General features: G+C 41.7%; 1 protein-coding gene across 1 annotated transcript in view; it reads right to left on the bottom strand.

Moving 5' to 3' along the window:
- Window positions 1-12381: 12381 nt before the first annotated feature.
- PDIA5 (protein disulfide isomerase family A member 5) overlaps window positions 12382-26327 on the bottom strand; it is a 167148-nt gene continuing 153202 nt past the window's right edge. Inside the window, exons 15-17 of the mRNA XM_020985963.2 lie at window positions 23520-23590; window positions 17279-17413; window positions 12382-12615 (exon numbers count right to left, since the gene is read on the bottom strand). Of these exons, the coding sequence (XP_020841622.1) occupies window positions 12535-12615; window positions 17279-17413; window positions 23520-23590 (287 nt within the window). The 3' untranslated portion in view covers window positions 12382-12534. The remainder of the gene's footprint in view (window positions 12616-17278; window positions 17414-23519; window positions 23591-26327) is intronic.

The raw sequence follows: 26327 nt of genomic DNA, 5'->3' as shown, positions 1-26327 counted from the left end.
GCTTAAGCTGAGATTTGAAGGAAGAGAGGGATTCTACAAAGTGGAGGTAAGGAATGAATGAAAAGCATTTATTAAGCACTTATTATGTACAAAGCACTGAAGATACAAATAGAAAAGTGAAAAAAGTCTCTGCTGTCAAGGAATTCCCATTCTAAGAGGAAGACAACATGTATATGACTTCTACCATCTAAATTGCTCCCCCTCTCCTCTGGTTGACCCTGAAGATTTATTTAGGATCAGTTAATTTTAAAATCCCCTACAGTCAGGGTGAATTAGAATCCCTGGATTCTGCTAGGTAAAATACGGAGGCTGAGCTGCACTCTGGTGAAGCCTCCTAGACTTGAATCTCTATTCTGGTTTTTTTGTTTGTTTGTTTGTTTGTTTCTTTTCCTCATCAACTTGATACCATTTTTTAAAGTCAGGCCTCCCATAGAATTGCTCTGGGCCAAGAGAAGCAAGAATTTGAGTGGGCTACCATTGGAATGGTTTGCCTCTGAATAGACAGTAAGTTCTCCACTATAGGGAATACAGTTTAAACAGAGTCTGGATGACTACTTTTCAGGTATATTGTAAATGGTACTTTGCCAACAAGCATTCATTAAACACCTGCTATGTGCCAGGCACTGTGCTAAATCCTGGGGATACAAAGAAAAGTAAAAGACAGTTCCCGTCCTCACGGAGCTCATAGTCTAATGGGGAAAATAACATGAAAACAACTATGTACAAACAAGATATATACAGGATGAATTGGGTTTCTTCTAACTCAAGGTCTCTATCATTCTGATTAAGACACAAATGACAGCATATAAAATATAGAAAAAGAATAATAATGAAACAGGGAAAGGAAGGGAGTAAGCATTTATATAGTGCCTACTGTGTGCCAGGCACTGTGCTAAGTGCTTTACAAATGTTATCTCATTTGATCCTCACAACTCTGTGAGGTAGGTGCTATTGTTATCTCCATTTTAGAGATGAGAAAACAGGAAAACAGTGGGTTAAGTGACTTGCCCAGAGTCACACAGCTAGTAAGCTTCTAAGGTCTTCCTGATTCCAAGCCCAGGGTTCTATCCACTCAACCACCAGCTGCCTTGGGAACACTTTACACTCTTGTGATTGAAAAAAAAGTGTTTCAGTTGGGTAGAAGAGAAATGATAGAGTTATAAAAAGAACAAAATCAATTTCCATGTTATTTGATGAACTTAGTTCCATTACTTTGTAGTCACAGCTTTTACAAGATAAGATGTGATAGGCAAACAGTAATTAGTAAAAACACACAGTTGTAATATTTATGGGTGATGTGGTAATGTCTCATATTGGACAGCCCCTTTTATCCATGTCACCTACCCATCCTGTTGCCTAGCAGACTGCCACATGCAAAGGCATAATCCATTGCAGCTGTGGTCATGATTCTTCGAGGTCAAAGGAATGCCCCTTTCCCTTGTACGTGGGGAAAAAAACCCTGAAGAATGCTGAAACATGTGTCTATGTTTTTCCTAGCTGTCTTTTGAATCCACTGAAAAATGCCATTATCGAGGCAGGGAATCAATTTAGTAAGCAGTTATCAAGATCCTATGAGCTGGAGAAGAAAATGGGGAAATGGCAAACCACTCCAGTATCTTTGCAAAGAAAATCCCAAATGCCGTCATGAAGAGTTGGGCACAACTGAAAATGACTGAACAACCACAAAACCATACGTAAAAAAAGCCAGCAATGAAGATGCAAAGACAAAAATGAAACAGATCCTGCACTCAAGGAGCTTGCATTATACTGGAAGGGAACACGACATATACACAGGTAAGTAAATACAATGTGTATTTGAAACAAAGAAGAAATTATTTCAGAAGGGGAAGGAACAATAAAGAAACGAGAAAAGACTTCACTTAAGAGGTGGCACTTGCATTGAGCTTTGAAAAAAGTTGGGGATTCTAAGAGAGATAATGAGGACATGGAGGCCAAGATGATGTCGTGTGTGGGGAATATAAGTGGGTCAACTTCATTAGGATGAAGAGTGTGAAGCCAAATAGTGTGGTTTTCTACATGTGTATCTGATTCTACATGGATCTTCCGAAGATGTCTAATGCCATACCTTCCCTTTTCAGTGATTTTTTTTTTTCACTCCCACAAGAGACTTTATGGCTATTTGATTGGGAGCTCCCTGAAGGCAGGTACTGTGTCTTGCTTTTCCATTAATCTTCACAAAGAATCAAATTCAAGGCTCTTTTATACCAGGGGAACATAGAACAAGGCCTCACTGTCCTCTGTGGGATGATGAATTTAGGTAGAGTTCTCTGTGAAGAGAGAACGTATGAAGAAACAGATCTATGATTATCTTAACATCATCATCAAAGCTGAAGTTCAAAGTCCAGGAGAGAGGTAAGTAGGACATTTAAGAGGGGGAAGCAAACGCAACCACTGTATAACACAGCTAATGAATAGATAAGTTCTGGATGTACTCTGGTCAATAAACCAATTTTTGTGGGCCACCAACTTGATAAAACTTTCTTTATATAAATAGAATCATAGAATCTTAATATTGGAGGCCATCCAAGAGGTCAACTAACCCAATCCTTCTTGAACATTTCTTCTTCAAAATCTCTGACAAAATGGTGACCAATTCTTTCATTGGGGAACCATCAAATAGACAAAAAAAGTCCAAAATATTAAATGTTGACGGGACTACAGGAAAACAGGTATGCTATTCCATTGATGGTGGGACTGACTATAAATTGATGTAAAGTTTTTGATGAGCCATCTTATATAATAAAGATTTTTAAAAAACCATTATACCTTATGTTTTCACTACTAGCACCATTTTATATGAATGTCATTAAAAGGGAGAGAAATGTTTATTTGAATAAAAATATACATAGTTTCTCTATTTGTGATGGAGAAAATTTGGAAAAAAATTTTATGTACAGTAAATGGGAAATAATAGAACAAACTGTCATATTTACAATTGAGTGGTATATTATTGCACCATAAAATATTATAATATGGATCATGTATTTTCTAGCACTATGTAGCTTTTAGACACATGAACTTTTCTGTAGTATAGTGACTTCCGCATCTGTGTTCCCATACTAGATTGTAAGCTCCATGAGGGCAAGAATCAAATTTTATTTACCTTCATGGCTCTCCAAAGTCTATTTTCAAATAAGTAATCTTTAAAAATATAGCAATGGTGGAAAGAATATGGCACTGGGAGTTAAGGGACGTGAATTCAAGTCTAGTTTGACCTTCTATGGGCTGTGTGACCACTTTGCCCTTCTGAGCCTCCTTTCCAGCTATGGCAGTCTATAACGACGGAATGTGGTTGAATGCTTGTGAATCTTCACGCCATCTTAGTTGCTTTACTCTAAAATGGAGCCCTGAGAACTGAGCACAATCGCAGAATCAGATCCTCAGGAATGGAAGAGACTCAATGTGGTTTCCTCAAAAGAGTCCTTGTTCTTTGTGAACCCATGAAGTGGGCCTAGAGTGAATACTTCCTCAAATTCTTACACTCGGAGCTGGGGTGGGGGGAGACAAGGTTGGTAGTCCCTTGGGGCGCAGCCCTTAGGGAGCAGCTCGTGTATTTGGTCATTGGCTGCATGTAATATAGTAAAGGTTCAAATGGTTGACAGAACACACAAGGGCACAATTTTCAAATCCTGTCTAAGGTATGAGAATGTCTTATCCTGGCTAAGTTCACAAACCATTCATTAAACACTAGAAGGATCAGAATTTGAGAATACCTTGAAGGACCAAGCTGCGTCAATTAATAGTATGATGAAAAGTTTTCTTTCCAAGTAAAATTATAATATCTACTTATAACTATTTGAATTTAAAGTGCATTTTCACAGATAATAGCAACTATCTTTTTAAATCAAATATGTTTCCTTGTCAAGTGATGCATCTGGTCCTTCTAGTAGTTCATCCTAGAAAATTTCCAGGAATGGATACCAAACTTAACACATTATGTAGTTTGTAGAATCCACCTTCTTTACCTTTGTGAAAATAAGACAATATCTCCAATGCAGTAGTATCCCATTCTGTCCCCTAAGATTCCTCAGAGATAAGGGACAGTGGTTACATATCTGAAGTTCTTTTTGTCCCCTGGGATAGACTGTATTTGAGCTTGGTTACTTGAGCTCATTGAAGGAGTTAGGTGTTCTGGCCATCTCCTCGCTTATGAGTTCCAATTTTCCCTCTTTTCTAATTTGAAAGCCATTAAGATGTGTGTGTGTGTGTGTGTATACATACACATAAATGTCCATATATCTGTGTATATATCTTTCTTATACAGGCTCAACCTACAGTATCTCCCACCCTGATCCCTATGCCCTATGTCTATATATACACATACACATATCTATAGATAGATCTACATTTCTATCTTTCTATATATCTATCTATAGACATAAGGCATAGGGGCCAAGGTGGAAGATATTGAAAGTATGTATGTTTGCATTGTACTGAAAGTATGTATGTGTCTAAGTATATAAATGTACACACAATGTGTGTTATATGTGTGTTGTACATATGACATATACACATACATAGAGAAAATGTATCAAGTTGGGTAGTTCCATCTTTGCATCAGACATTATTCATCATCTCATGCAACCCAAGTTTTTGGGCTTATTTCTTCTTTCTTGTCCCCACTACCCCTTCTTATGTACTTAATTTTCATGATAAGACATTCCTTCTGGGCTTTCACACTTTTCACAATATTAATACAGGTACAGGCCATTCTCATATTCATTAATTTTTGTGCCCTGAACTCCAACTCTTATCCTTTTAAGATCTGAGGTAATCCATTAAATCCTTGTGCAGCCTGGTCAAGTAAAGAGAGACAATTTGGAATTAGGTATCCTGGGTTCAAATTTCAACTCTCACATTACTAGCTGTGTGACTGTAGGTAACTCACTTAATCTCTCTAGAGCCTATTTCCTTATCTGTGAAATGAAGACTATATAATAACACACTACTTAGCTCACAAAGTTGTTGTGAAGATGAAATGAGATAACGTACATAATATGCTTTATAAACTTGAAAGTACTATGTAAATTTGCTATGCATTTTTGTAGTTGTCTTTTTTTTTTTTAATATGTCCTTTTAATCTTGGGCCATTTATAGGCCCCTTGTATAACCTCACAGATCCCTCTCTCCTCTTTTTTTTTTTAATCTTTGTTTTCTCAACTGAATTCTTCTTGATTATGTTATCAAAATTTCAAAATTTCTTTATTCTTGCAAGTCTCCCATTCATCTTGAACTAATTTCCTTCTTAAAGACTTAGGCTATGACAGCCTATCTTTTCTCTGAAATTATTCTTCTAAAATCTAAGATCAATGTCATTTTATACCCAGCATTCCCTTCCTTACTATCATGAATCCAAGGCAGTAGAAAGCACATTGAATTAGGAGTCAGGAGACCATCTCTGAGACTTCATTTCACATTTGTAAAATTAAGATGTTAGACTAGATTACTGTCGAGGATACTTCTGACCCCAGCAATCTATAATTCTCTTGACTTTAAGATGACATGGTTACTTTCTTGCAAGTTTCTTAGTATTTTCAGTCTTTACTGAGGAATTTTCCAATGCATAGATTATCATGATCCAGCCATTATCTCTTCCGCCATCTTGAAGATGCTGCCCTGCCCCTTATTCAGTATTGCAGCATGGACTCCTGGCCTATAATGAGATCTCAATTTTATTCTCAGTTTTCCATAATCACTGTGGGATTTAACTCCTGAGCCTCAGTTTCCTCATCTGTATAAGAGCAGACTTCATAAAACTGCTGTAAGGATAAAATAAAATTTTACTTGAAGAGTCTACAAATTGTAAACTGTAAGGGTCTAAGGGTTTTTCAGGATTTCCTGTGGGTGAGGGGTTAAGTAAGGGAAAGAAAGGTGATTCATATCTAAATATTCATTATCTGCTCTACTGTGGTGGAATAGAAAATGACATAAAGGCAAATAAATATACACATTGGTTTAAATAAAATGTATAAATTGTCTACAGATTTCTTTATTCTAACATTCCTTGTCCACCGTGGGAAGGAGAACTAGGGCTGTTTTCAGAGGAGTAACTATCTATAGCGTATGGGTGTGGGGATGGGGAATAGAGTAAACAGCACTGGAATTGGGAGTCAGGAAACTCATGTTTTAGCCCCATAGCCTCCCAGAACTCAGTGTGACCTTGCACGAATCGTTTGTCTTCTCCAGACCTACTTTCCTCTTCTGTCAAATAAGTGAACTGGCTTAGATAACCTCTAATCTTTGCTTCTGAAGTTTTGGGGATCTAGGGGTACAGAACAGAGCAAGCCTTAGCTTAGCTCCCAGCCCTATTATTGTCAGATGCCTTTCCTGAAGCCTCTCAATTGCTACATAACAGTAGAACTACACTCAAGATCACTTGCTGCATGATGGGGGAAGTTGAGATTCACGTAATAGAAAGAGCGCTGGATTTGGAGTCCAAGGCCTTCCTTGAGAGCAGGGGCTCTTTTTTGCCTTTCTTTGTATTTCCAGCTGGTTCCACATGGCCTGGCCCGAAGGAGGCACTTAGTAAATGCTTGTTGACCAGCTGGTTCAAATCCTGGCTCCATTACTTATCACCAGTGTGACCCTGGGCAAGCTGTTTACATTCTGAGCCTCAGTTTACTCACCTGTAAACTAAGTGGGTTGGACTCCATGACCTCTAAGGTCCTTTCTAGCTTTTAACTCTCTGGCGGCAGGGTGATGTCTTCATGTCATGCAAACTTAAGCAGACAGGAGGGACGGGAACAAGGCACTGTTCATAGAATTTCTGGGAAAAGTTCTAGCCACAGAATTCTTGGTTGTAGGTACCAGTTGAAATGCACTTGGGTGGCATCCTTCCAGTTGCCAGTGAAAACTGTGTGACTTGGGCAAATCTGTAAAGGAGACGAGTCAACATATCACCAGGGCAACACTCCGGAGTGCTGTCAAACAAGATTAAAATGTATTTGGGGAATATTTAATAAAATAGAACACAGATGATGTTAAACATGTGCTTTTCTAAGTCAATATGTGACCTGCAGGATTCTTTAAGTGTGGTGTAGTGGGCCCATTTCTATTTAAGTCTGATACACCACTGGCCTAGATCACAGAAATATACCTGGCAATGGCCTTAGACGTCTAATTTAATCTCTTCATTAGAAAGGCGGAACTAAGGACCATACAGGTGAAAATGACTTGCCCAAGAGCACACAGGTGGTAAGTTAGCACAGCAAGGTTTGGAACCCAAGGTCTTGGCCCCTGATCACATATCTTTCCACTGCAACATGTTGCCTTCCTTGAGAATCCTTTGAGCTCTAACATTGTCTGATGGCAATGGCAGAAGGGACCATTTCCTCCAACTCAACATGGGGCTAAAGAAGCCTCTCTTACTCCCCACATTAGGAACACAGCAAGGCATAAGCCCCAACAAGATAAATTATTGTGTTCACCTTCTCATACGGAGGTGGCAGGCTGGGTGGAATGGGCTAGTGCCAAGACAGATGGAAGGGATGGCGTGGGCTCTGAAGGCTTTAGGTTAGGAATGTTTGATTTAGCAGCTAATTGGCAGTCACTGAAGCTAGGAAGGGAATAGAAACCGGAAAATGATTTTAGTTTTGGAAAGAAGAATGGTAGTGTACAGGAACTAGAGGTACTTGGTGCTCAGCTGTTGTACGAGGTTCCAAACAAGGTCATAGCTCAAGGGAGAAAGAATGGGGTTAAAGCCAAGTGAACAGAAGAGAAAGCTGGCTTTGGGAATTGACAGTGTGAAGGTTAACTATCCAAATCATTGCAGGACTGGAGAGTGGAAAACGTAGCCCATTCCTAACATCCGTCCTTAGCTTCTGCACAGTTCCATTCTTTACACAGACCAGCTGCCAAATGAAGGGTCCTGGGGAAAAGGGTTGGATTAGATGACCTGCAAAGTACCTTAGAGTTTTAACCCTATAACCGATTAACAAATGAACCTAGGGACGGAGGGGCCATGGGAGAAACCTAGCCAACTTCTATATCCTAAAAGGTCACAGAACTACTTGCCATTCTAGTCTTAATATTTTGTCTCTTGTGGCTGGGCAAGCACACTGCAAGGTTAAAGGAAGGCCTCAGAAGAAGGGGAGCAAAGCAGCAGTGTTGATATCTCAAGTTTAGGATTATTTCCAAGTATGAGGAAGGGTCTGATTTTAAAAAGGCACAGCATCACAGAATGTTAACACTGAAAGGAACCTTGGAGGTCATTTAGTCCAACCTATCCACAGATAAGGAAAGTGAACGTAGGAGAAAAATAACTTGCCCAAGGTCATCTAGCATGTGACCATCAAGTCACCCTGAGCCAGACTCCTAGAGGGATGGATGTGTTTTCCTTTGCTTTGGGCCTTGGACACAGGGGTCAGGGCAGGAGGTACTGAAAGTTGAGCTTGTTTGAGAAAAAGAAAACCCAAATAACCAGGATGTGAAGAACCATTCATCTTCATCATGTTTTATTTTTGAGGTGAAAAGGATTCACAAAAAAATTCACTAAGACCTAAGGAAAACTCTTCCTCCTCACAGATCCTCAGAGTAACAAGTGGGAATGCACACACCACACACACACACACACTCTAGCACTACCTGAAAGGATGAAAACACTGATTTGTTCTCTGTGTCAGAATGGTGGTTTCCCCCAGTGCTTATGCCCAAGATTGGGGCATAAGGAGGCAGCGAAGAAGAAAGAGGAGTCAGTAGAAGCACCACTGTGGGATGTGTCCAAGAGGGCAGAGTGACTGCAGGGTGCAAAGCTAACTAGCTTTTATTGCTGGAGGGAGAGAGGATCTAAGGAATCGCGTGAGGATTGTCTGAACAGCCCGGCTCTTTGGGGAGGGGGGGTGCAGTTGAGTGGAGTGAGATGATCCCTGGTCTCTTAGTCAAGGGAAACTGGGGTCTAGTTCTGCTGTCACTCACTTTCCATGTGACCCAGGACAGGTCACTTCACCTTATCAGGTAACAGTGCCCTCTCCTGTGAAATGAGGGGGTCCAGCCAGATGATTCCTAAAGCTCCTTACAATTGCTAATATTTTTTGATTCCTGGCAGGCCTCAAAGCAAGAGCTCTAAAACCTTCTTATCTCATGATCCTACCTTCCACCTCCTTCAGAAAATTCACAGATTAGATTCTCACTCAGATTCCTTTCAACTCTAATTTGCAGACGCCATTTTCAAACAACTATTAGAAAATCTTTTAGGTCTGGTCTTCTCAGTTAATGTGATCGATTTTATGGGATAGGAGGGAAGGAAGCAGGGGCAAGGCCAGTGAAGCCTGGTTCACCTCACGCCTATAGCTCAGCTCCCCACTGACCACCCCAAACAGTATCATAAAACCTCAGAACTGAAGGAACCTCAGAGGTCATCTGTGAACATCTCCAGTAACAATGCACTACTTCACAAGGCAGGTCCTTCTACTGTTGGACAGCTCTGATTGTAAACAATTGCTCTTCCTTAGGAGGACCTAAAATTTGCTTCTTATTTCTACCAACTGATCTTTCTATTACTTCTGAGAGCAACAAAGAAGTCTATTCCCTTTTCCACATAAGAAGCGTTCATACTTCTGAAGACACCTATTCCCCACATGCCCTCCTTTTTTTGGGCTAACTGTGCTCGGTTCCTTCCATTTCTTTTCTTGGTTTCCTGGGCCTTTTTTTTTTTATCATGGATGTCCTCCAGGTAGTTAATGTGATAACTTCCAAAATTGAATGTAACACTCTAGTAGGAGCATTACCTCCTCTGTTCTGGCTACCATCCTTCTACTATTAACATGCATCCTAAGATACTTAACTTTGTGGATATCGATCATACCACTGGCTCAAACTGAGTGAGTGGACAGCTCAAAGTGCCCAGATTTTTAAAAACATGAACTGCTAAAAATGGGTCTCCAGCTTTTATTTGTACAATTTAGCTTTAGAACTTAAATGTGATGCTACATTTTTATCTCCATTTATTTTTATCTATCTTGGCTCAGCATCCCAGACTGTCAAGATCACTATGAATTTTAATTCAATCATTGCCTGCATTAGCTATCCCTTTTTCTGATTTCATCCAAGTCATTATGAAATTGCTCAATGAGACACAGCCAAGGACAAAGTCCTGTAATATGCTTCTGGAGAAAGCTCCCTCCAGGTTGTCAGCAATCTGTTAACATTCTATAGGTATGATCTCCTTACAATCAGCTATGACCTACCTAATTGCGTGGTAATGTTCCTGTCAGAAGATTCAGCCTACCTTTCTCCATCTTGCCCACAAGTATATCTTGGAGACTTTGCCAAATGCCCCACAGAAATCTATGCACACCCTGATCTATCAGTCTAGTAATCTATCACAAAGGAAACGAGGTTAGTTGTGCATGACTTGTCCTCAATGAACTCATACTGGCTTCTAGTGATCTTTGCTTCCCTTTCTAAGAGCTCACATTAGGATAATCTGTTTTAGAACTTTCCTGGAAATTGACGTCAACCTGTGGTCTGTAGTGCCCTTTCCCCCTCATTTTGAAAATCTGGCTGTCTGGCATCTCACTCGCTCTCCATGATTTCTCAAAGGTTACAGACTTGTTTGCTGATCACATCTGCCAGTTCTTCCTGCAACTTGGGATGTAACTGCTTTAGGCCTAGAAACACGAACAATAAGTACAATAAGTGTTCTCTTGCTATCTCACTTAGTTTGTGCTTCAATTCCCTCCCAACCATGGTAGTGAACTATTATTTGTTCTATGGTTCTCATCCTGAAGATTAGTCTCCTTGGAAGAGAAGACAGAAGACTGGACAGGAAGAGGATTAATCAAGGCAGGGTCACAACTATCCCACAGGGCATTTCCAAGCTTCTTGTGAAAATGCTAAAAGGAAATGAACCTACACAAAGAGCCTGTATTCTACCTCTACTCCCCCCGCCCCGGACAATGGTAAATGGGCAAAATACACACACGTGCATACCCCTACACATACACACAGCAGAGGAACAACAGAAATATCTCATTCCTAAGAACCCCATCCCCACCCCAAACAATGTCCTTCGCAGATGTCCACTCAAGTCAGGGAGCTATAATCTGGAAAGTACCTTTGGTATCATTTAGTACACTCCCATCTTACAGATGAGGAAACTGAGGTTCTGCATGGTTAACTGATCCACCCAGGCTCATACAGCTAGCTAGTAGCAGAGCCAGAAGTAAAGTCAAGACTTTGAATTCCCAGATCAGTGTTCTTTCCCCTAAATCATTCTTCCCATTTGTTGAAGATGATAAAGTGAAACTAGACGCTCCATCTGATGCTTTGCATCAAAGAAATGGTCCCCATTCCTCTTTCCTTGATATTCTGAGCTCTGCATATTGATCACCCCTAACTTCATGATTCTTTCAGTTAATTCCTTCAGTTTGAGGTATACTTACTACCTTTAGCTGTAGCTGAAACAGAAGCAACACTAACCAGGTGGGCACATCTGCAGAACACATCCTGGGGGAGACTTGGCGTCAGGGTTTCACAGTTGGGGAGCAGAGAGGACGGTGTTGGTGTTGGAGTGGGTAGAAAGGATGGACCATCAAGAGAGGCAGCATAGACAGGAGACAGATGGAGGGAAGAAGAGAGGGTGAGAAGCAGGGCTGGAGATGGGTGAGTGGCATCCTGTCAGAACTTGATTTGAAAGAAAAAAAAAGGGGGAGGGGGATCATTTTGTGAGGACAAGAGTCAAGAGGCGTAATTGCTGTACATCCAGAACTTGGCATTACCTGGCTTCATCTCAAGGGTCTGGGGCTTGGTCCTCACTACTCATACAGTGGCTGATTCCTTGTTTAAAAGAGATCAGCACACGTAAAAGAAGTGAGAGAAAAGAAAGGAAGGTAATAAGGAAGTGAGAGTGAATTCAAGTTAGAGGAGGAGGCAGGGAAATGTTAAAAGAAGAGGAGGAAACACAAACACATGGAGACACAGAGTCCAAGAAAGAAAACAGAGAAGTATGTAAACACATTCCAGGTACAACACATCAGAACTGAAGTCACGGAGATCTACAAATAGCCCACGCTTGTGTCTCCATTCACTTCATTTTCTGATTTTCCCTGAGCATTATAATGTGTTCCCTTCAAACATCTGACAATTTCCCACACCTGGAAAAATCTATGTCCAAATGAAGTCCTTCATTCTCATTCATTTCTTCTATTCCCCTGCCCCTCCCCCCTCAAAAGCTGGGGGGGACAGACTACCCCGCCCCCCACCCTGGCCCTCAAACAGTCTCTACCTATATAAATATTGCATAGGAGTGTTGCTGGCATTGCCTCATGAGGAAGAAATGCAAGCTTAGAGCTCAATATGGCAACAAGCCCATCTTTGAACAATCCCCACCTTTCCCACCCCCCACCCAAAAAAATCCCCAAATCCCCAAACAAGTGGTTCAACTTTATTTTAAAATTGTACAAAATGGCCACGGGTGGCTATAAAAAACTTTGTCTTCAGAAGGTGTGAAAACTCAGGAACAACAAAGCCAGCATCGTTCACAGTGTAGTGGAAAAGCTTCTTTTGAGGCAGAAATCACAATTCATCTTTCTTCTTTCCAAGTCGCTCATGGTCTCGCTCTCGGAGAGTTCGAACAAAAGAGACAAATCCTGACTCCTGAAAGAAAGGAAGGTGGACAGCAAAGAAGGTGAGGGGCAGGAAGGGAAAGGGGTCTTTTAATTATCTGATAAGAGCCACAGAAATCTGCTCCTCACTTTGCTGACAGCTTTTTCCCTCACTGCACTGGGCCAGCAGAGAGAGCTGAAGAAGGTGGCTTCAGTCATAATCTACTGGTCCAAATGAGAGCCCAACCAAGTCAGCTGGCTGCAGTTTTGGGCTACTCCTTCCTCAGCTTTGCCCTTTGGAGCTGGTAACAGTTCAGTCCTGAACTCTGAAACCTGATTAGTCACCAGGAAGAGAGCATCTCTTATGGTATACACCTCTGCGGCATTTTCTGTTCCATGTGTGAAGAACATGTGTTTTACCCTCCACAACCAGGACATGGGTAAGGAATTCTTTTGTCCAGTGTCAGAGGGGGGTTTCTCCTGTGAGGTAAGGGGTGGAATCTACAGCTGCAGGCGAGAGTAAAGCTAACCAGCTCACACAAGGACTGGCCTGGACTTGAACCAAACACAAGTTATCGCTCGATGGGCATCCACCCTCCTTCCCCCACGAGGGAGCTAAAGGAATAAAAACTTGGTCAGGCACTGCCACACCACTCTTTCATTTTGCCAGCAGCATGCTTTTGCTTTCAAAGGGCCCCTTCTCCACTCACATTTCCCCCTGCCAGGGTATCTGAGAGCTGTCAATAATAAAATGATTCCCCTAATTTAACTCAACAAAGATGAATTAAGTACCTCCTAGGTGCCAGGCTCTGTGTTCAAGCCCTGCCCTTGGGGAGTTTCCAATAAGGAGCAGTGGCAGAGCATGGGGAGAAGGAAAAGCCAGTCGGGGATTTGGGATTTGAGTCCTGTCTCTGACATTTACAAGCTGCAGGACTATGAGCAAATGACTCAACTTTTCTGAGCTCCAGTTTCTTCATCTGTAAAAGGGACACCCCGCATGGAGTGCTGGTTAGAGGTTCTGATGACATGACAACATGCAAGCCAGGAACAACTGTGGGTATAGGGAAAGGTCACAGAGGAAGCAGTGGCTAACCTGAGACTTGCTGGAAGATCAGGGTGATGGGAAGCTGAGATCAGCAGAGAGCATGTTCCAAGCATGGCTGAGACGATATGGAGGCAGCAGATGGACTCTTGAGTTTGAGGAATAAGTAATGTCTAGCTTGGCTGGGACAACGAGTGCGTGAAGGGAAGTAATTAACATAAAATAAGGCTAAATGTCAGGCTAATGACTAATTTTTATCTCTGAAACAACAGGGAAACACTGAAGGTTTTCTAACAAAGGGGTGTGACATGGTTGGAACTGTGCCTGTGGATGATGACTCTGGCAGTTGTGAGGAAGAGACACTGGATTAGTGCATGGATGGGAGCAGGGGGGCCAGTCAGCAGGGATGGGTGTAAGTCATGAGGGCTGGCTGGGCCTTGGGATCCCATAAGTTGGGAAAAGGGGATGAACAAGACACCTGTGGAAGGAAATTTAGAGGAGGGGCAGGTTTTAGTGGAAATGTTGTCAGTTCCTTTTTCAACATGCTGAGTTTCAGATGCTGATGGGACATCAGCTTAGAGGTGTTCAGGAGAAAGACAGCAGCAAAGGACAGGAGTCCAAGAGAACTGGATCGACAGAGTCATAAGCAAAGAGATAAACTGGGCCCCCCATAAACAGATGCAATCACCAACAGCATGTGTAAAGATGAGTTGGGTTAAGGTGCATCAGCAAAGGGAACTATAAATGAGTGGCCATACAGGTAGGAAGAGAATCATGAGAGAGCAGTGTTACAAAGGCTAAGAGAAGTGGGGAGGTATCCAGAGGAAAAGGGCACATTTACAGGCAGTGGGGAAAGGGCCCACGGATAAAGACTGAAAATGAGGGAGAAGGAAAGAGAATTATTGATGGAGCAAGCTCCCAGAAGAGACTGGAGGGGGCAGGACCAAGGGCACAAGTTGTGGGGTCAGCCTTGATAAAGAGAAGGATCACTTCTTTTTGCAAGGATCATAGCAAAGGAGGAGAAGATAGGTAAAAATTTAGAAGGGTTTTGATATGCGAAGTAGGGAACAGGAAGGAGTTCCTGAGATATGGACTCAATTTTCTCAGTAAAGTTAAGATGCAAGATTATCTGTTAATAGAGAGAGTAGTGAGAATGTTCTATGGGGCTTGAAGAGAAGAGATGGTTTGGAAGAGCCACTTTGTTCCTATGTATGAAAGAGTCAATTGAGAACGGGGATAACATATTGGGAAATAATTGTAGTATAAAGAAGAACTAATTAGAGTAAGAAGAACATTCCTACTCAAAAGAAATGTTTGTAATTGAAGGTCAGTTAAAATCAGGTAACATGAATAAGTGATGGACCTACTTGGCTAAGTTATGTGACTTCCTCCAGTAGTGTTCAGTCATGGAAAAGGGAGCTGGTAGGGTGACCAACATTTGAAATATGGAAGGCATAAATATTAGGACAGGAGACAAGAGATTCAAGGGTAGAACATGAGTTGACCAACTTTAGGGTCAACCTGAAGGAAAGAAAGTGAAGCTAGAACAGGAATGATGGGCTGGGAGAAGGGGGAGGGATGGATGGACTGGTGGTCACCATATGGATGAAGAACAAGTTTAAGAGGAATGAGGCAAAGATAGATGAGCAAGAGATTATAATCAGAGAGGGAAATATTGGAGTTCAAAATGTTGAAGACAGCACAGTTATGGATGCTGCTGCAATCTAAGCCATAGCTCTTCCCTGAAGGTAGCTAAAGTGAAATAAATATAGTTCATGGGAGTTGACAAGGCTGATGAACTGGGAGACCAAGAGTTTTTGAGAGGGTATATCAAACATGTTTTTGAAGTCTTTAATTAAGAGGACAGAAACAGAAGTAGTTAGGAAGGCTACAGCTGGGATTGAACCTGTAGAAAGGATAGAGAGGTCCCTGGTGGCTGGATCTAACAGAATGATGGCAGTATAGACAACTACTGCCTCACAAAGGAAGGACAAAGGTTATAGAATTAGGGTTACTGTGATGGTCTGGAAACGGTGTTGAAGAGCCAGCAGCAAGTAGGCTACTCTTCCTACTTGTGGCCCAGTGTGTTAGAGGGCATAAGAGAAGGAACAACAGGTACTGGAGACAGTGACCAAGGAAGTAGGATCTTTTGGACAGAAGGGTTCCGGGTAACAAAACTTCCATGAATCTAGCACTGTTTTCCCCAAAAAGGAGACAACAGAAAGAAGAAAAGGAAGAATAAAGTTCAGAGAATTTCTTCAACCAACCGGACACCAGGAGAGAGTCTGCTGGAAGTGTCCTGAAACCTGGGCTTTTAAGATATTGGCAACTCCCCAAGAGCTATTGCCCTCAGCACCCCCATATACAGAGTTCTGTCTGGGGGAAGACCCACAGATTCCAGGACTGAATGATCACATCTTTTTTCAGATTCTGAGGTGGCCCTTGCCTTCCAAGGCCACCAACATGTTAGATCTCAGAAGGGGAGATGTTCTTGTTAACATTTGTCTCTGCAACCCTCAAATTGAAACTCTAAGGAGTGTAATAGCTCACCAGTTAATTTTTTAAAAATTATATTAAAGTTGGAGCTCAATCAATTAATATTTATTGAGTGCCTAATATGTGCTAGCCACTGAGGATATAAACGCACAGAATGGAACAGTCCACACTCAAAAGGAACTTACATTCTAATGGGAGAGACTACATGTATACATGTAAAGATACATAAGCATAAACACAAAGTGAATAAATACAGATATACTGTTGAATACAAGGTCATTTGGAAGGGAATACACTAGAAACTAGAAGACAGAGAGGAACAGTTTCTGGAAAGGCTTCCTGCAGAAGATGGTACTGCAGCCATGTCCTAAAGAAAAAGAATCAGTAAAGAATCACTCTATGAGGTGAAGGAGAAGACGGGGTACAGCCCAGGCATTTGGAAGGGACAGTACCAAGGGACAGAGATGGAAGATGGAATATCATGTATGGGAAATAGAGAGAGAAGTCAGTTTGGCTGAATCATAGAGTGTGAGAAGGGCAATGATACTCCATGAGGCTACAAAGAGAAATTCTTCCTTACTTAAGTTGAGGATGGAAAATTAATATCTATTTATCTCTCTATAGCTATATCTATATAGCCTTGAAATACAAAAGTGTAAGATGTTTTAATCCCAGACCAGGATTAATGAATACTTTGTTGTAACCAACTTAGCAATCCACAGACAGATTGTATGAATGGAGTAGTCAGGTACCTGAATCTGAGAGGATATTAAAAAAAGTACAACCTATTTTCTTAACAATGGAACTCTCCTAAGTAATCTGGGATATATAGTTGCGATACCTATGCCTTCCTCCACCTTCCCGAACAAATCTGACAAGATCCAGCACCCATAATGGTCACTCCCTGAATTAGGAAGGGGACCATATAATGAGGCTAGTTGTGGCTGAAAGCTGTCCTCAACATGAAACCATGGAATTGGGCTGAGCACGGAGTTGAGGAGAAGAAGGAAAGGAAGAGAGATCAAGGAATGAAGTAGGCAGTGCTGCACTGAACAGTTCTGGGTCTGAAACCCAGAAAAAGCAAGAAGAAGAGAGGAAGGGAGCAAGAACTGAGACTCAGAAATGGCACCAAGGGAAGAACTTAGTCTAGGCCACGTGGTAGTTTCCATATACTCACTGTCCGATCTCCATTATATTTTTCAATCATCTTCCCATAGTTGTAGTAGTTGAAGGTGGGGTAGCCATCAACCCCCTCCTGCTTACAGAGATCCCGGTTCTTATCTTTGGCACAGTCAACTGCAGCACAGGCAATCTACCAGGAAAAGGAAACACTATGAGAGAATAGGGCACCTCTGTACTCGTGGTCTGTAAGACAACATTTTTGGCTTATTTTATTTGGCTCTGTATCCATGCTCTTGACATCACCATCAGTGGGGCACCTGCTCTAAGTCAGGCATTCTCAGCCTGGTGCCTGGTAATATCTTTTTAAGAAAATACTTTGATAACCGTATTTTAATATAATTGGTCTCCTTTGTAATCCTATGTATTTTATTCATTTAAAAACATTATTCTGAGAAAGGGTCCCTAAGCTTCATCAGCCTACCAGAGGTCTGTGACACAAAAAAGGCCAAGAACCCCTGGGCTAAGCTGCTTTTTAATAGCAGCGGGCAGTGGGTTACTTTTTGCTTGGCTCTGAAAAGTCACACATTTGGAGCCAGCCAGTCAGGATTAAGATGTTTAAACGGCACAAAAGGAACAATAGTAGTAATAATCATTTAGAACAGAGTAGAATCACAGCCTGATTCCGAGTCTACAAGCTCCAGAGAACCTAATTTTGACATGTGAAAATTTAGATTCCTCTACTGACAAGCATATCTCCAAGAGCAGAGGGAAAGAGACCAGTTCTCTCTGAGCTCAGCCCACTATAGTTTGCCATAAAAGCAGTAATCATTTTTATAAGCAGTGAGGCCTGTAGAAAAACACAGGACCAAGGATTCAAAATAGTTAGATGGGTCTAAAAGGAAAGCAGGTCATGGGCTCAGAATAATGAGGTTATCTCTATGAGTTTTCCTCCTAGCCTTCCTCTGTGCCTCCATTGAGAATTTTCCATAAGGTTCTGTGTCTGGGGGATCAGGAAAACACCCGAGTGTCCTAAATGTGTCTGAAGAGACCAGCTAGAAGGCTTGAAGGCTAGAGACAAGGAGAGTTCAGGTTACAGTGTGGTTGGGAAAGGGAGAGACAATATGGAGGATGAGTAGAGTTACATACAGTACATATGTCTCAAGGGGCTGGCATATGTTTCTAAAGCTCAAGGGTTTTGAAAGGTTTTTGTGAGGCTGCCATTAGGCAAGGTAGGAACCTGAGGGAGGTCATCATATCTTCTCTTTCTTTCTCTAAATAGGATAAGCCCTACCCTAGTTCAGATGGGAGTCTCCCATGTTCCAAAAGCTCTCTTAAGTGAAGGGATTTCACAGCTTTCCAAGTTCCTTTATTTGTCCACTTACCTTTTATTCTCGTCTTGCAGGCCTCCCCCCCTTTTTTTCAGGGTCTCCTACAAGTTGGGAAGTTTCCCTTTATATTATCCTTATAGAACCAGACAGTAAAAATGACTTTTTTTTTTCAATTAAAAATCACTGACCCCATCCAAGAAAGAAAAAAAAAATCTGTCCAAAGGTCACATACAAATAAAAAGCAACTTTAATGAGGCAGATTTTTTTTTGGGGGGGGCACGCGGCCTAGGTAATGGGGTTAAGTGACTTGCCCAAGGTCACACAGCTAGTAAGTGTCAAGTGTCTGAGGCTACATTTGAACTCAGGTCCTCCTGACTCTAGGGCCAGTGCTCTATATACTGTGCCACCTAGCTGCCTCTATGAGGTAGATTTTTATTATTTTTAAAGAGGAAAATGTAAAAGGTTTAGCTTAACTTACTTGCCTTTAAAATTAAGAACAGGTAGCATGTGACATTATTAAAAAGAACTAAAATTATTTTTGCAGTTCCACATTACAGTCGATTAAAGAGAAAACTGGGAAAAGAAGCAGCAGAGAGAAGGAAAAGGAAAGAGAGGAAGGAAGACAGTGAGTTGTGAGCAGAGCATTCATTTACTTTGTGGGGCTTTAGACATTCAGATTAGTTGCTAACTAAGGTTCAGGGTTCTTGAACTGCTCTTTATAAATCTGCCAAGGCTTCCCCTACTGATGGGAAAATAACCATTCCAATCCTATCAAACAATGTTTCCTGAAGGCTTACTAAGTGTCTAGAACCAAGGAGAAACATTGTTTTCTGGGTGGTAGCAGCTGTGGCCAAAGCACTGTCAGTTCAGAGGCTACCAGATAAGAGATGAATTATAGACCTCAGGCCAGAGGTCCGTTATTGGGGCAGCGAGGTGGCGCAGTGGATACGCACCGGCCCTGGTCTCAGGAGGACCTGAGTTCAAATGTGGCCTCAGATATTTACCAACTGTGTGACCTTGGGCAAGTCACTTAAACAGTGTCATCCTCAGTTTCCTCAACTGTAAAATGGGAATAAAAATAGCACCTTCCTTTGAAGGTTGTTGTGAAGATCAAATGAGATGATAATTGTACAGTGCTTTGTATAGTGCCTGACATATAAGTGTTATATAAATGTCAGCTATTATTAGTTATCATTCTGTTCTCCAATTAATATAGAGTTGTAAGTCCTGAGACAATTTGAGCCCTAAAGCATTTCTGAATTATGCAAATAAGTGAAGAAAATGGTAGTCTGTAAGCCTCATATAAAACAGTACAGCTATCCTCATGGTGCTGATTCTCAGGAGAGGGCCTTGCCAGCTTTACTGTGACCACCCAGCTAACAGAAGGCTGAAGCATGGTCCTCCATAGGAGCCTGGGGACATTAGGCCAATGACGCTGTTGCTTTAGCACAGCTTTCAAGTATCTGATAAGTGTTTTTAGACCCAATAGCTCTTGGTTGTTCTTTATATTCATGTTTAAATTATGAATTTAATTTGTACTCCTGTTCGAAGTATGAGGCACAATTTTATAAATCTACTAAATTTAAAAAAATCTATTCTGAATTTCAAAACAAGGTGGCAGTCCCATAATCAAGTGCAGCTTGTGGCTGCAAATGTTAGCCCACGTCCCCCGCTTCGAAGACAGACAAGATGTCGGCCTCCCCCAATTTCAACAGCTCATGAAATTTTACTTCATTCAGGAAACCCCTTTAGACGCTCAGGAAATAAGGCAGCACCAAACAAATACAAAATTCTCATGACGCCTCCTCCTAGTCTGCTCTTACTCTCCCACAGCACAGAACAAACAGATTTTAACTTCTTTCTTCACGTTTGACCTGTCTAGACAGTACACCTGCCTGTTCTTTACGTCTCTGTCCACATGGCAAGTGCTGATCACAGAATCAGAGGCTCCTAGCATTGGGAAGGCTGACAGAGATCATTTAGTCCAGCCTTTGCTCTGAGTCCCTTTAGGGGCACTGGTAGGAAGGCAGAGGCAATGGCATCCCCACTCCACTGCAACCCACCGCTGGCACTATGTACAGAGTGACCCCCCCCAAACCTCTGTCGTTTTCATTGCCCCCTCCAAAAAGCTATCCACTCTAAGGGCCTTACATTCCTTCTCCTCTTGTATCTTATCATCAACTGAGGCCACTGAATAAGCCAAGTTAACTCTCAGGGGTGGGAGTACCCCCACTAAAACATGTACTGCCACACGCAGCTTTATTGATTCAGTAAAATAAATCTCTGCAGGAGCTAATATTGACTTTGGCTATGAAAATGGAAGTGAATAACCAGCTGCATATTGATTGGGGGAAGGAGTGGGGACAGGCTTCTGGAGACAAAAATAAAATTCTGGCTGAAAGAGGTACAGAAAAGCACATTGAGCCACAACTCTGGAAACCTAGGTATTGTCCCAGCTGGGCCACTAACACTGTGCCCTTGGTCAAATCCCAGTCTCTTTGGGCTTGTTATTCCCCTCCAAAAGGAGAGGGGTGAATTAGCTGGTCTTCTAGGGTCCCTATTAACACAGGAAATCTACTTCAGGAGTGAACTGATGAAGGGCCTGCTACCTTATATACCACAAATCAAAAAACAAACATCCCCCGATTGTCTACCAACTCCTCCTCACCCTAAGCCAGAAGTGTAGATAAGGCAGGTAGAGCACCTGAGGGAGAAGAAAGTGATCCTCACGTTTCTCAGGAACCCTGTCTCACCTTATGTTCACAGCATGGGCCTTCGGTTATCTTTGGTTAACTCCATGGCCTCAAGCCGACTCTGTTCCCTTTCCCCTAGACTGGTTAGCACTCTTTCTGGCATCTGTTCTACATCAACGCTACCTGATCCAAAGAGAAGGAATACGGTAAAATCCACATTTCTTCCCATTACTTTCAAGTCTGGGGCAGCTAGGTGGCGCCGTGGATACAGTGCCAGGCCTGGAGTGAGGAAGACCTGAGTTCAAATCCAGCCTCAGACACTTACTAGCTGTGTGACTCTGTTTGCCTCAATTTCCTCATCTGTAAAATGAGCTGGAGAAGGAAATGGCAAACCACTCTAGTATCTTTGCCAAGAAAACTTTAAATGAGGTCATGAAGAGTCGTGCACAACTGAAGTGACTGAACAGCACCTTCAGAATTACAGTGTATGACAAAATCAAGACGTATTTATTGTTCCATTTCTGTCTCCTCAAACTCTGCTTTCCCTGGCTGAACTGTTCTTCCGCTTCCTCTGGTGATTTGCAGGACATGATATGTATAGGAGAACTATAATTTCAAGTAGGGCTGGCCCACCCCCCAACCCTCTGTTATCTGATAGCCTGGAAAAGGCATAGTCCAAATGAGTCATCCTGGGAACCCAGCTCCATGTTCCAATAAAAATCCAAGGCTTACACTACAAATAACTTACTAGTCTGGGCCCCAAAGGAGGTTGAGAAGACCCATGCTGAGAGATGATATACTATGTGGTAATGCTGACAACTCTGTCCCATCTCAGTCTAGAACCAAATTTCAACTGAAAGCTCCTGACTCCCCTGTCCCTATAATTAATAGCTGTGGCCTCAGGCCTGTCTACATCTAGCAGGGAACATAAAATAAGACAGATAAGACAAAAAACTGCCCCACAACAGTTTTCTAATTTTACTTGCTAAGGCTACTCCTACTGATTCTCTGATCTCCTGGACTTTGGACCCTACAACATCCGGCAGCTCTTCCTTTAGTTAACCTCCCTGGTAGGCTGCCCCCATGTAAACCAATTCCTGGCCATCCTTGCCTGATTTCTGTCCCAGACAATAGCCTGACGGGCTTCACGCAGAATTAGCAAGTACAAAGTGGGTTATGTGCCTGTCCCTGGCACTCTCATGTTCACAATGATCTTAGAAAGCATTTTCCCATTGAAATAATTTTTATACATGGTGTTTACATTTCCAAGTTAACTCACAAATGACTATACTATAACAATGCAGTACTGTAGCAACTGTTTACAATATTTAAAAAATGTTTTTCACCATAAATGTGTAGAAAATTTCAGCTACATGAAGTGTTAAATTAAGTTTTGTGGATTATCTGGGGAAGCTATTGATCTCCTAGAACATTATTTCTATAGAAAAATGTGTTCTAAGCTCCAAGCAAACAACTTACAAATGAATTTTTAAAATACAACACATTTTCAAGATGGGGATATGGTCTGGTAAATGGTTTGCAAATTTTTGCCATGGATGTAGTGTTTTTTTCCTTTGGTCACTGAGACTTCTGGCTAATAATGTACCATATCAGTGTAGAAAAGCCATGGGACAAACTAGAGTGATAGTAACAATGTGTTTGTTTCATCAACATGGAAATATACAGAGGAAACGGCTTATTTTTGTTTTCATTGTGTGTATGCATACATATTTGTTTTACTCAGTTTATACAATTGCCTGAACTCAGGACCACTTGTGTAGTATGGGGTTCCCACAGAGGAATTTAGCTGTTTTGGGGAGTAGCTTCTTCAGAGGCATGCCACATTTCACCACACCACCAATTTCTGATTTCTTCACATACACAGAAATCAGAGCTGAGTCGGGCACATGCTATTGCCCACAGCCTCCTTCTCCTTCCTCTCAATATATTCTAATCTGCAGTTTTAACTTGTTAATTTTATGCTTCATTAGGCTGTGGCTGCAGGTGCGTCTGGCTTAAGCATGATGTGGCTTCACTGATCATAGCCCTTTTCCTTTTCTCTCCTAGTTCCTCTCTCACTGTCTTTGGATTGTAAACCTGGCCCTTCCCAAGACAACCCTAAAGTGGAGCAGCTAGTGATAAAAATGCCAGGAGTGCCAAGGAAGCCAGCCCCCTCTACAAAGATGTGCCAGGCTCCTACAGAAGGGAACAAGCATAGGTATTAGTAGGAGAGCAGGGTTCAACGGTGGAGAAAAAATAAACAGGGCCATCCTACCTTGCGGTCGTCTTTGAAGAGTTCGGCAGTGGCAGTGAAGTTTGGGATTGTATTTTTACAGTGTGGACACCCTGCACAGAAGGAGAGGAAGAGAAATGACAGAGTCAGGGGAAAGCCAAGTCAGATGGGAAGTAGCTGGTATAGACCCTCATGTAAGACCACATCTGGATAGGAGAGGCTAGAAACCAGCTGAGCATCCTGAACCCCCAATGGCACAGGAAAGATGTGCAGACCAAGACACACATTTTCAGATATGCCTAATGTGGGACTTGGCTTTGCTGGCCTGCATTTTATTTTTCTTTTCAATGGGAGTAGGGAGGAAAACAGATGTTTGTTAATTGAAAAAAAATAAGTTAAATTTAAAATAAAGTTATGCCTTTCCTAGGATTGTCTCTCAGTCCTTTGAGCCTCTGGTGGCTCCAACCTTGAGAAGTCACTGCATCCCTCTGTTTATGAGGATTAACTCAGCATTTGTGTGAATTCCTTTCCTGGCATCCCAAAGCGCACATGAAGAAGACAGGGCTGCCCTTGCCTGGGTGCCTTTTATCTCTGTCCAGACCTCTGACAACCAGAAGCAGAAAGTTAGGAGATCTGCCCTAAAGGATTCTTGCTCTATCTTCCTCTTCTTGGAAAAAGTCAGGTCTTCATAGCTGTAGGCTGCTATCAGGCACTGCTATTTTCACCAAGAAGGGCATATGCATTCAAGATATTCCAAACAAGATGTAAATCCCCCTTCTTTTGCAAATGGGTTGGTGAGGCAACAGGCCATTCTCTCCATCCACAAATGACCAGTGAGGCCCAGCTGGGAATGGGAACATCAGCTCTCAACCACTGCTCCTTCTGTTTATGTTTATTATCCCATCAATTATCAGTGACAGTGCCAAAATTCATCCTCCCTTCCAACCACAGCTTTATGATAAAACAGTTCTCCACCCTTGGTAGGCAAACTGTTCACCAGCCTTTGGAAGGACATGATTTCAGATGTTCTAGGAGCTCTCTCTCACTACCCTTTCTCCTATGGCTGTCCTAGCAGGAACTCTATTTCTTCCTATGAGGCTGGCAGACAAGAAAGGGGATGTATGGAAGGTAACCAAAGCAATCCAGAATACGGGCATCTACATCCAACTGATTGTCTAGCATCTAAAGGCACTTCTCCTTTTCCAGAAAGGAATCTTACAATTTTATTTCTAATTGGTATCTCTCATGGCTGGGAGAGCTAAATCCAAATAAGCATCCTTTCCCCATTCCCCTAAATAACCATTTTTACCTTCAGACTATAAAGTTTCTCATGGGCAGTGGGAATGATTAGCTTTTGTGCCGTTTCATTCCCCCCCCGCCCATCTAAGTTTTCCTGTTTTGTGATGGGCATTTGATAAAAACAAGCTGATGAGGGCCCTTCTTCAGTGTCCAGATTGACTTATCAGAAATCTATCTTTGTTAGCTTTAACTGATGAAAACAAATTACTTCTTTCAACTAGTTTCCCTGATTCTGTTAAGGAGAGCTGAGAAATGATTTCCCTGATAATGAGAACACATCTTAATAAAAATCTGCAAATGGGAAAGGCCACTTACAATGAACCCATGTTTGGAACTAGTTTTAGGTTTCTCTTCCCTAGGAATAAGAGCCAAATTAATTCTCTGTAGCTCTAGGATAAGGAATGAAAATGGCACTCTGAGTAGTTTTAGGGGATTCCTCTTTCATTTCCTCCTCATTTGTAGGTGGAAAAAAATAGTATTTTAAAGTATTTTATACCAAATTAAAAATCTAATACAACTTTAAAACTGAATTCTGTGCTTAAGCCAAGCTGGAAAAAGGAGAGATGCCTCATTTCCACAGGCTGGTAGAGGTCATATCTTGCCTAGAAGTAGTAAGATGGAAGGGGTAACCTCTTAAGGTCTGTCCCCAGTCTAGGGATTTTATATTTTCCCCAAATGTCTGAAGTAGAAGAGAGGAGGATGCTGCATCTGGATTTGGGACTTTTATTTACTGGGGGACAATAATCTTCAAAATGTTGGTTCTTATAGTGGAACAACAATTATAGTAAAAAATCAATAATCTGACCTGAGGGGAAGAAAGGGCTGGATTAGTGAAAATCTAAATTAAAGAGCATTTAAAAAAAAGATTTAATGAGAAAAACCACCTTTATACAGTTCTTCAAGGTTTGTAAAGTGCTTTTTTTCCTCCACAACAACCCAATGAAATAGGGAGTAAAAATACTATTATACTGCATGTTGGTGGGTGCCTCCTCTAGTTCACTATAGCCAGAAAGCATGATTCACTTTATTGCCCAGCCATCTTTTTGATAGCCACTTTACATTTACTCTTAGCCCTGCTCCCCAGTCTGTCTCCTGTTTCTAGGCCATAATCAAATTAATATTTCTATTACTACTGGAAAGGGTGTATTAATCTATTTCCTTATGGCTATATTTACCATTACTGTAACTTTCTAAACTAAAATTCTCCCCCAGCTCAATCTGCCATCACTCCTACATGGGTAGTCAGTCTCCCTTATTATGATAGAAGGTACTTGAGGGCAAGAACTGTCTTAGCTTTTATATTTATGTCTCCAGCATCTGGCACATCCTAAGTGATTAACAAATATTTTTTCATTTATTCATTTTACAGAAGAGAGAGTGAGGCCCAGAAAGGGAAAGTGATTTGTCCATGGCTACACATCTAGCAAGTACTGGGACTAGGATTTGAACTGAGGTTGTCTGACTCCAAGGTAAATTCTTTTTCTATATATCTACATATATATATATATATATATATATCTGCATACACACACACACACACACACACACACA

The sequence above is a fragment of the Phascolarctos cinereus genome, unplaced genomic scaffold, assembly GCF_003287225.1.
Source record: "Phascolarctos cinereus isolate Bilbo 61053 unplaced genomic scaffold, phaCin_HiC Scaffold_726;HRSCAF=1367, whole genome shotgun sequence".
Taxonomy (NCBI): domain Eukaryota; kingdom Metazoa; phylum Chordata; class Mammalia; order Diprotodontia; family Phascolarctidae; genus Phascolarctos; species Phascolarctos cinereus.
The sequence above is the reverse complement of the archived record's forward strand: the minus strand, read 5'-3'. Positions and strand labels throughout refer to the sequence as shown.